Source organism: Solanum tuberosum, unplaced genomic scaffold (assembly GCF_000226075.1).
Source record: "Solanum tuberosum cultivar DM 1-3 516 R44 unplaced genomic scaffold, SolTub_3.0 scf00052, whole genome shotgun sequence".
NCBI lineage: Eukaryota > Viridiplantae > Streptophyta > Magnoliopsida > Solanales > Solanaceae > Solanum > Solanum tuberosum.
The window spans coordinates 1,214,760-1,226,250 of NW_006238977.1; the positions used below are offsets into that span (position 1 = coordinate 1,214,760).

General features: G+C 35.1%; 1 protein-coding gene across 1 annotated transcript; it reads left to right on the plus strand.

The window, feature by feature from the left end:
• The first annotated feature begins 1,267 nt into the window (after positions 1–1,267).
• Positions 1,268–11,173, plus strand: LOC102593764 (ATP-dependent zinc metalloprotease FTSH 9, chloroplastic). The gene is made up of 13 exons (XM_006343978.2): positions 1,268–2,372; positions 5,399–5,464; positions 5,562–5,696; positions 5,828–5,893; positions 6,231–6,416; positions 6,572–6,658; positions 6,736–6,849; positions 7,001–7,125; positions 7,215–7,323; positions 8,215–8,340; positions 9,332–9,652; positions 9,787–9,910; positions 10,417–11,173. Exons 1-13 carry the CDS (start codon positions 1,473–1,475, stop codon positions 10,542–10,544), a joined length of 2,487 nt encoding a protein of 828 aa, XP_006344040.1. The 5' UTR covers positions 1,268–1,472; the 3' UTR covers positions 10,545–11,173.
• Positions 11,174–11,491: the final 318 nt, after the last annotated feature.

The window sequence follows — 11,491 nt, forward strand, 5'->3', positions numbered from 1 at the left end:
ACCGTGAACACCCCTAGTTAGTGTGGGTGCCAATCACAACGGTCTGGGTCATGACAGAAGAATATTTTAAAACTATTTTCTATAGATTAGAAATATTCTTAAGTAAAAAGAAAAAGTTAGAAACTATTTTTACATCAAAAGGTAAAAATTCAAAATTCTCTTATTTGGTCAAACACTGGATTTGGAACATCTTTTTAAAATAAGAAAAAATACGTAGTTGTTGAAAAATATCTAGGATGAAAAGTTGCTAGACTTTTTTTTTTTTCCAATATAGTTTATATATGTAAAATAAAATCCATGCAAAGTGACAAAGTTTAATAAAATTAAATTGAATAGTATATGTGGTTTTGGTTTGGACAAGAAAAATATTGAGAAACACATACTTTTAAACCATTGCTAACTGCCAAACTTCAACATATGAATGTAACACATTCTCTTATTTGTTTTTTCCTAAGCAATTTAAAAGCTCTTGTAAAAAAAGATACTACTATAGATAAATAATTTGAAAGGAAGAAATATAATTTAGGATAATTTTAATATATTTTTCTATGAATATATCAACACGTGTGTAGTTAACATAACTCACATTAAAATAATAGGAACTTATAAAGACAAAAATAATAATAATTAGAATGATTGACCATTTATCTTAAATGCTAAGATGAATGACGTTTCGAACCAATCCAAAGAGGAAAACCATTATCATATAATGGAGCCCAAAAATGATGCATTACATCCATGATTTTGGTTAGAGCAAAGTGGCAAAATATACTATGAATCATATTCGTTTGCGTTTTTTATCTGAATTATTATTAATTATAGAGAGAAATACAAAAAATACTCTCTGAATTTGAGGTAAATTATTAGTAGTATTGTTCTCAAACTATTGACAATTTTAAAAATCATTATTTAGTTAAATAACTAAACTTAGATACATCTCCGATCTGCCACATGACATAACAAGTGGTTTCAAATTCTTGTAGGAGCATGATACACTTAATAAAAAGTCGAGAAAAGTGTTGAATACACTCCTAAACTCGGCGAGAATTTATGAGTGTGTATTTAACTCATGTTGCTAGATTGAGGATGTATTTAAGTTTTGTTAGTCAAGTAAAAATGTGATTTTAATAATCCCATAGAATCTAGAAATGTTTTCAATACTTCTATTTTAATTTTATATCAAAATATAATGTAAAATTATAATTCATTACATTAATTTGAAATTAAATTTCTTAATAAATAATTGGGGATAATCTCACAAAATAAACTTGTCTAGCTTGACAATCTCAAACAAAAAATTGGATAACACGAAAAAACAGACAGAGGTAATCAAACGGCCAAAAACAACCGCACCCGGCAAATCCAACGGTTATCCTTTCTTCTTCAACCTCTCGCCGGTAATAAAATCACTCACAATCTGTAATTCTCAGTTCAATTTTTTTCTTCATTTCCTCCATAAATTTTTCTCTCAAATGGCAATAATCGAACACCATCTTCGACCCTTTATTCATGTACAAATTTCTTTAAATTTTCAGTATAATCCAAAGTATTTTTACAGACATACTTTCTTCTGCAATCGCTATGGTTTTTTACACGAAAAACCCATTTCTTTGATCTCCCAAGAGACCCCTTTTCGTTCAAATGCTATATTTCCAAAATCCCTTTCTGGGTTTGATTTTTTGGGGAAAAAGAATTCAAAGAAAAAGTTAATCCCACGTGAAATTAGTGTTCAGGCTAATGGGTCCTGTGAACAAGATTCGGATTCAACGGAAAAATCTGAATCTTCAGGTACAGATAGCAAGAAATCTCCGGGTTCAGAACCGGGTCCTCGGGTCCCTAATTCGGGTTCGTCAAGAAGGGAGAAGCAAGGGAAAGATAATTGGTGGTGGTCGAAGGGGAGGAAATTGAGGTGGGAACCGATAGTTCAAGCTCAAGAAATTGGGGTTTTGTTATTGCAATTGGGGATTGTGATGTTTGTTATGAGATTACTACGACCCGGTTTACCATTACCCGGGTCGGATCCTAGAGCTCCGACAATGTTTGTAAGTGTTCCATATAGTGAGTTTTTGAGTAAGATAAATAGTAATCAGGTGCAGAAAGTAGAGGTTGATGGTGTACATATAATGTTCAAATTGAAGAGTGAAGTGAGTAGTAGTGTTATAGAGAATGAGGTTGTGAATGTGAATGGAAATGAAAATAGTAAGTTGCAGGATTCTGAGGCATTGCTAAGGAGTGTAACTCCTACAAAGAAAATTGTGTATACTACCACGAGGCCTAGTGATATAAAGACCCCTTATGAGAAAATGCTTGAGAATGATGTTGAGTTTGGTTCTCCCGATAAACGGTCTGGTGGATTCATGAACTCTGCTTTGGTAAGGTTTTGATGAACTACTTTTCAAGTGTATATTGTTGTTATGCAATGTTAAGTCCTATATTTACACCAATGCACGTTCACTTACTATATCTGTATTTGGAAATGTTTTTAGTCTTCCTAAAAAGGCTGTAATACCGGCTCCGCACAAGAGCAGTAACTATCAGTAGATACACATTCAGTTAGCTTGAAAATTGACTGGTAATTAGATATCTGATGCTTCGTCAAGAACTATCGTTAAAATGTCTTAGTTCATTCTTTAACTTTTTATAAATTCTCTTAATTGTAACTTTACTGCTTTTGATATTGTACATCTCGAGTTCCCACAAATGGAGAAGTTATAACTAGACCGACTTAATTATATAGTTGTTCTTCCTTTTGTTGGAAGCAAAATGCTGTCTTTCTTCTTATGTCATGTAGTTACTCTCTTTTCTCAGCACATGACATGTAGCGGTTGTTTGGTTAGAAGCAAATTATGCAAGGATTAGTTGTAAGGATTTAATAATGCAAAATTTAGTAATGCAAGATTTAGTAATAAGTGGATTATTTACTATTGAATTAGTATTTTGTTGTATTAAAATTTATTATACAGTGTATACTTCAAAATATATTTTTATTTGTTTAAACAAAATTAAATATTGGTTACTATAATGAATGGTTATTTTTGTCATTTAGTGGCTTTAATACATGTATTACTAATCCTCACGTTCTTATTCCACATTCTATCCCCCATAAAATAATACACATATCCTTGCATAACTTATGCGGGTATTAGTTTAATGGGAAAGAAATTTGGAGCCAAACATTGTATTGAGCAATGCCAAGTTTTATGTGGAAAGAGTAAATGAAACTGAACATTGTAGTAATAGTGTTGAATTTTATATGGAGATCATAAATGAGGTTTTAGAATGTAATCGTATTTTACAAGTTACAAGTTATAAATAAGGATTTAGAATGTAATTGTATATCCCTGCATAACTTATGCGGGTATTAGTTAAGTGGAAAAGAAAATTGGAGCCAAACATCGTTTTGAACAATGCTAAGTTTTATGTACAAAGAGTAATTGAAACCGAACATTGTAGTAATAGTGTTGAATTTTATGTGGAGATTATAAATAAGGATTTAGAATGTAATCATATTTTACAAGTTATAAACCTCTTTACTTTTTTCTGATGTTGTCTTTATTATTAACTAACATAATATTACAAGTTACATTTCCATCTTACATTGGAGTTCAAATTCAATGCTGTGTATTCATTTGCTGACAAAGAAGATATAAATAAGGACTTAGAATGTAATCGTATGGTTGATCTTTTTTTTTTCTTGCATCTTTCTTTATGGTGGAAGAAAGCATAGCTGTGTTTTGACTGTTTGGAGAGGATATGTATGAAGGAGCTCTCACAAGCATGAGAATGATGCTCTAATATATCGTGTGTTACAACCATGGATTTGTCTCGAACGATAACTGATTAGCCTAGCTATGGATAAGATTACCAGTAGCACACTTGTTTATACTATCCGAAGACTATTGTGTAAATTAATGAAACTGGCAAGGGAGTGAATTAAAAGTTTGAAAACAAAGAAGCATTCTAAAGAGGATGGGCTGTAGGATAACTAGAATTAATAATAGAGCAATGCACTGCGAGTGCTAGCATAAAAAGACCGAAGTTGACGTGAGAGCAGGCGTGATTGTGGTTCTTAAATTCAGATAATTCAAATATTTAGGCTCAATATTTTAGGGCAATGATATGATATAACACAGTTAAAATAGAATGGTTGAAATGGAGGAGTATGGCAAGAGTGTCATACAATTGGAGGATACCTACCAAAGTGAATGGCAAGTTTTATATAATAGTCACAAGACTAGGAGTGAAAATTTTCTTCTAAGCATAAAAATTATCAACAAGATGAGTGTCATAGAAATGAGACTGTTAAGATAGATGTGTGAATTGTGATCATAAAAATTAGATAAAATAGGAAATGATCACGTCTTATATCATGTACAGATAATACACAAGAGCATAAAATGAGAAAATGTTTTTGAGATGACTTGGTCATGTTCTACAAAGGTCTCCAAATGCATTAGTTAGTTGGTGTGAAACAAATTATTTTTGAAATATCCAGAAAGGACGAGATAAACATCAAATCGCATGTAACACAGTTGTTTTTAAAAGCCTACTAAGGCTCAGTTATATTGATGCACTTACATCAGGTTCAGTATTATGCTAGGAATCTTTATTCTGTTAAGAGATTTGTATGTCAGTTGAAAATGTAGAGGACCTCTAGTTTAAGAGAACTCCAAATTATTGAGTATTGTTAATGATATGGGTCTAAAGTGGAGCAGCATGTATATTGATGATTCATGTAGATGACCCCATTTGTTTGTGATTGAGCCCTACTTCTTATTGTTGTTGTTAAAGTATTTTAAGGGAGCAAACAACAACAACAACCACAACAACAAACCCATGGAACAAACAACAACATCAAACGAAAATATTTCCGAGTTGAGTTCAGTCATAAGTTCCTCTCCAAGTTGCTTTCTTAGCTTAAGATGTCTTGTGTTTCGTAAAATGTTACAAAGATGACTAGATTTTCTGTTGATTCCAAGCTAGACTATTCTCTTAATTTGCTATAGGAAGTTCTACTCGTCACTCTTATGGAATAAACTTCCTGCTCTAAGTGCGAATACTACTCCTTTTAGCCCTTTTCTGTCAGACAAGCCCTTTGACATGCCATTCTGGAGTGTGAGAGATCAATTTTCATGTTTTTTTCTTGCTCAAGTGCAGTTGATTGCATGAACGCGGGTCTGTTGCAGTGATTGCATGCTTTTCGATAATATTCTTGTTATTTTGGTTCATATGAATTTTTGGCTAATGCAACTTGACACTTCTTTCTAGTGCCCCATTCATGTTATTCATCTGTTCTATGGTGTAAGCTAAAGATTTCATTATTGTTTCCCTATCCTTATCTTTTTTCTTCAAATGTTTGAATAAAAAACTTGAAGTGCTATTTTACATTATTTTGCAGATAGCATTATTTTATATTGCTGTACTAGCGGGGCTTCTTCATCGCTTCCCAGTGAATTTTTCTCAGGTACATACAATTATGATTCAGTATATGTGTGTGATTATTGTATGTCCATGATATTTCTGAATATGTCACCAACTTTATTGTGTCTGCTTAATAACAGAGCACAGCTGGTCAGCTCAGAACTCGCAAGTCAGGGGGTTCAGGTGGCACAAAAGTGTCTGAACTAGGGGAAACTATCACATTTGCTGATGTTGCAGGTGTTGACGAGGCTAAGGAGGAGCTAGAAGAAATTGTGGTATTTTTCATTTTCATTGGTGAACTTTTCTTAACAGCATTTCTGCTATAAGTGCTGCATTTTGATACAATAAGCAGTTGAATAGTTAATAATTCATTGTTGTGGTGTTTTTTAATTGCTATTTTCCTCAGGAATTTCTTAGAAATCCAGATAAGTATGTACGGCTTGGTGCACGTCCTCCTCGTGGTGTTCTACTGGTGAGTTTCAAATTTGACATAGTAATGTGACTGCTAGGTGGTTATCAAAGTGAAAAACTTCGAGAATACTGTACAATAATTGGAGGGTTCACATAGTAACTCATTGAAAATTTCTGAATTTTTGTTCTTGGTCTTCTCCTGTTCCTGAAGGGATTCTCTCTCTATCCCTTCATATCACTTTGTGATGCCTCTATAGTCAAATCACATAATTATTTCCTGCTAATTTTGTTATGTGACTATTGACTGGCAGACCATTCTACTTGGGGACACCATTTGAGTAGTTATATGCTTTGTGCTTCTCATGTAAAGATTATAAAAATAGCTTTAATTGTTACAGGTAGGTCTCCCCGGGACAGGAAAGACCCTTCTAGCAAAGGCCGTTGCTGGGGAAGCTGAGGTTCCTTTTATCAGTTGTTCTGCCAGTGAGTTTGTAGAATTGTATGTTGGAATGGGAGCATCACGTGTCCGTGACCTGTTTGCACGGGCAAAGAAGGAGGCACCTTCAATAATTTTTATCGATGAGGTCACCTGTGGTTTCCTCCTCCTCTTCTTCCTCTACAAACTCAAAATATTCTAATAAAAAGTGTCGATCATTTTCTGGATGTGCAGACCTCCTCTTCTTCCTCTACAAACTCAAAATATTCTAATAAAAAGTGTCATCATTTTCTGGATGTGCAGATAGATGCTGTCGCAAAAAGCCGTGATGGAAAATTCCGCATTGTAAGCAATGATGAAAGAGAGCAGACATTGAACCAACTACTCACTGTAAGATGTACTGGTTTTGTGGTGCTGCATCACTTCAGTTTTTCAATAAGAAATTAATATCTTACAATAAACTGCAGGAGATGGATGGATTTGACAGTAATTCTGCTGTAATTGTTCTTGGAGCAACAAATCGCTCTGATGTCTTAGACCCTGCTCTTCGCCGACCTGGGAGATTTGACCGTGTAGTGATGGTTTGTATCTTTCTTCTATGGGAATAAAAATTTCATTTTGCTTAAAAGCTTTTGTCCATGTTTTAGAACATGGTCATGAGTCAATGTCATGACCTCTGCATACAGACAACTCCTATAGAATGGAAATGGTGATGTAAGTTCCTGTTTCTAGGTGGAAGCTCCTGATAGGTCTGGAAGGGAAGCTATCTTAAAGGTACATGTCTCCAAGAAAGAACTTCCCTTGGCACAAGATGTTGATCTTGGTAACATTGCTTCTATGACTACTGGTTTTACGGGGTAAACCTTCTTCTCTGATTTTCATCAGCTTTAAATTTTATATGTGATGTTTCCATGGCTGACTGATTATTCATTTGAGGATGGTATAGGGCAGATCTTGCAAATCTGGTGAATGAAGCTGCTTTGTTGGCAGGAAGGCTTAGTAAAGTTGTAGTTGAAAGAATTGATTTCATTCAAGCTGTTGAGCGTTCAATTGCGGTATCACTCTTTACCTCTCATAAGTATGCTTATGGCTGAGCAACATCATGCACCATTACTCTTTTTTGCATTATATGCAACTCTTTCTCCATAATTGTGTGTTAGATCCACAATGGTTAGTTCAATTAGAACAAAGTGGGCATACATAAGAAGCTTTTCATGAAAGATAATCCATATTAGATGTTCACCCTTGAACAAGAGTCCCACTAGATTTTCTATTTTTGGGCTCCATTGTATGATAATTTAATAAGCTTGGATTTCGAGAGCTTTAGAGAAGTGGAGTATATTATCGATCCTTAAACTTCAAATATGTACATGCCGATGCTTTGAACCTTGAGGGTTCTAAATACTCCGAATTTTATAAGCAATGAGATTATGAGAAACATGTTCAAGACTGAAGAATTCCTAATATTAGAGTCGATGGTAGAACTGGTGGAGTCAGACTTCATTTGATCCATCTTTTAGCTAAGGACCAGGGTGTTCTAATTTCAAGGGCAACTTAAATACAGAGCGGTGTTTTGTCCGAGTAAAATAACATATTGCTCAATATATGTCTATGGATTGTGTATAATACAATTGGCAAAAGATTGAAGAGAAAGGGGGATAGTGGCTGCCCTCTAAGAGCCTTTTAAGAAGCATTGTCCACTAGATCTAACAATGTTGAAGGTCTAATTTTTTTTTTAAAAATAAAATGCTAGATGGCGGACAAGTTATAGTTTGCATCCCCCATGCTTAATCTAGTAGTGCTGGTCTATGGGCTCAAATGAGTGAATAAACAAAGTATTTCTTGTTCTTGACCTTGCTGCTACATTAGTTGATTTGTTTCTTTTAGTTTCTCTTCTTGATCACCATTGCCATTTAGGTTTACAAGCTTCATCTTCGATGTTTCAGGGCATTGAGAAGAAGACTGCCAAACTGCAGGGAAGTGAGAAGGGTGTAGTTGCAAGGCATGAAGCAGGGCACGCGGTAGTTGGGACTGCTGTTGCAAATCTTCTTTCTGGGCAGCCACGGGTTGAGGTGATCATTATTATTACTTGCTCTGAGAAATTCTTGTTCTTCCTGGTTTACTGCAAGCTCGTGTTATTTGTTTTTGTGTTCCACTGGATAACATCTGACAAAAGAGGTTGATCTAAAAAGAAAAGAAAAAACTCTTTAATAGAATTACTCTAGAAATAGAATTTCTGAAGTTTGACATTTTTCAGAACAGGAAAATCAAATATGTCTGCAAGTCTTGAAAAGACTGGTTTTAACCTTGTTAAATTAGGTCTTAGGCCTAACTCACACCCCAAAAGCTAGCTCAAAGGGAGGAGGATTGCTCAAGCCTTATAAGGAGTCCACCCATCTCATTAACCACCGATGTGGGACATTTGTCATTCTTTAACAAACCTTTTCCAGGGACAAAATGCAGCAACAAGACCACTCCCCTGCATTTGGCATGGGACCTCTAATAGTGTTTAAATTGGGGGTTCACAGCTTATTCTTGGGGTGATGGATTACGGAGCTTTAAAAAATTTGGATCATTGATCAATGCAGTCATCTCTGTGACCTATCCTTCTCGACGTAGTTTTACTGTTATTAGAGCAGAATAAAATAAATAATAGAAAATGGAGAAGCAGTGGCTTATTGGTGTCTAGTTGATTGATAGAAATGTCCAAAAGGGAAAAATACCTGTGTTTGGATCTAATACTTTCTTAATTTTGACGGCACCAGTTAATTCATTTTTTACGTACCCTGAACTATCTGTTTCAAATGAACCATACGAACATGGTTCTGGAAGTGGTCTTCCTGCAAGTTCTCTCAATATGCTTGTTCCTTTTCATGTGAAAGTTTGCAAGTGAGGTCAGCCATTGCTATATTGGTGTATGATGCTTAAAATCTTTTACTAAAATCAGTACTTTGCTGCTTCTCAACTGTGCTCTTCTCAAACTGCGATTGTTGCTTTTCTTGTACATAATTGGGACTAGTGCAGTTATGGTATCTATAACAGTTTTCTTTTTTTGTCAACCAGAAGCTGAGCATATTGCCAAGATCTGGAGGGGCTTTAGGATTTACTTATATTCCTCCAACCAATGAGGACAGATATCTGCTCTTTGTTGATGAATTGCGTGGGAGGTTGGTCACTCTTCTTGGTGGACGTGCTGCGGAAGAAGTATTGTACTCTGGACGTGTATCTACTGGTGCTTTTGATGATATACGCAGAGCTACAGACATGGCCTACAAGGCAGTGGCTGAATATGGTCTTAGTCAGACCATTGGCCCTATCTCAGTGGCAACACTTTCTGGAGGTGGGATGGATGATGGTGGATCCATGTCCTGGGGAAGGGATCAGGTCTTTCCGCTTTTGCCCCTTTCTTGTTTTCTGAATTCTCTGCTTTTTTCTGCTCTAATATTTGATCCCAACTTATGTTTCTAACTTAAGAATACCACATCCTTAGCAGAACTGAAAGTAAAATTATTCCACAGGGGCATCTTGTTGATCTTGTTCAAAGAGAGGTCAAGGTTTTACTGCAGTCTGCACTTGATATTGCACTCTGTGTTGTACGTGCTAATCTCAAGGTTCTTGAGGGGTTGGGAGCTCAATTGGAAGGTAATATATTCAATGTCACTTTACTAGTCAATTTTTCGGTATTCTTTAGCATTGCTTTCTTTTGATTAAACTTCACAAGGCAATGATTTTGCATTAAAGATAAATAAAAGAATCTCATTTTATTTTAATATGTTAATAAATAACAAAGATCTCTTTATGATATGTGATGTGTCTTTTCCGTTCAATCTCTTTACTTTTTTCTTTGTGGAAGGTGGATACTCTTTCTATTCCATTTTATGACATTGTTTCGGTTTAGTGTGTGTTAAAAGTATGGCACCCTTTATATTTGGGAACTCTTTAATTCTATACTTCCTATTGTACTGTCAATGTGATGCTCTTATCGCTACAAAAATGACATGTTTTAGACCACAAGTTTTTATGGTACTTTTGATATGTAATAAAGAGCTTCCTTTCTTTCTTATACTATATGCTCAGACTGACGTATAAAATGAAACTGGAGTATTATATTTGGTACTTTTTTATGGATTGATATTTCTTCCTCTCAGAGAATGAGAAAGTAGAAGGTGAACAACTACAAGAATGGTTGAGCATGGTCGTTGCACCAGCGGAACTTAATTTTTTTATAAAGGGCAAACAAGGATCTTTACTTCCACTGCAAGCAGGCTCTGGATGACAGAAAGTGCAAGCTTAACACAGTCAACAGTACAAAAACGAATTTCGAGTAAGGACTTCCACGCCTTCATCTGTGCTCTCAAGGGAAACAAAGCTATATTCCTGATCCAGATGGGCATCACTTGCTGGCATCCAGACAGTGTGATTTTGCATGTGTTAGTAAGGTAATTGACAGCTACTTAACTCCTACAAACACCATTGTTATATACCACGATCACAGATTGGTAATTCGAAATGAAGGCGTATTCAAAAGATCTAGCCAAGAGTTTCTTGGTTCTAGAGGTGAAATGAAAAATAGGCTCGTGACCTGAGTGATGTCGGTTCGTATTTTCTTCTACATCACTTGTACATGTGCCAATTATTCTTAGTAATTACACAAGAATCAATACCTTTATATTGTAATATACATCTGTACTGCAGCTTACAAAGAAGCAATCCATGTCTAATGTTGTGGGAGAAGGTGAAACTGTGTATACAATGTTATCTTTCTGATTATGAGACAAAGTATCAGTAGGTTGCCATAATCTTTGACTTGTGTAAAATTACAAGTATTGGATGAGGTAACATTCTGAAAGACAAGACTTGTAAGCTTGCCAAGTCAAGAGGGAGCCGAAGATCCTCTGGAAACAACTTCTCTACCTCTGGCAATCGTATTCACTGAAATGTTTCCTATATGATTTCAGATTTAAAAAAGTTTCATGCCTTTTTCAAAGGCTTTTCACATATAATTTTCATACATGTGGCCAAACATGTTCACAACATATGAAGAACAAGTTGGTATCACTTGCAAAGTCAATTGTACCAGGATTCTGAAGTACTTTTGAGACATAACAAACTTGTATACTTTGATGTTCATGTCCTTGGACATCCGAAGTCCAAGAATTCAAGCTCTATATTCTGCCATGTTCACTAAAATTGGGTAATGCTGATCCATTTCTGAAACCATGA

Bases quoted from the DNA above. Each gene is read 5' to 3' on its own strand.
- LOC102593764 (XM_006343978.2), top strand. From the start codon at position 1,473: ATGGCAATAATCGAACACCATCTTCGACCCTTTATTCATGTACAAATT. The intron at 5,465-5,561 runs GTACATACAATT...GCTTAATAACAG, and splicing joins TCCCAGTGAATTTTTCTCAG to AGCACAGCTGGTCAGCTCAG. The intron at 7,324-8,214 runs GTATCACTCTTT...TCGATGTTTCAG, and splicing joins CTGTTGAGCGTTCAATTGCG to GGCATTGAGAAGAAGACTGC.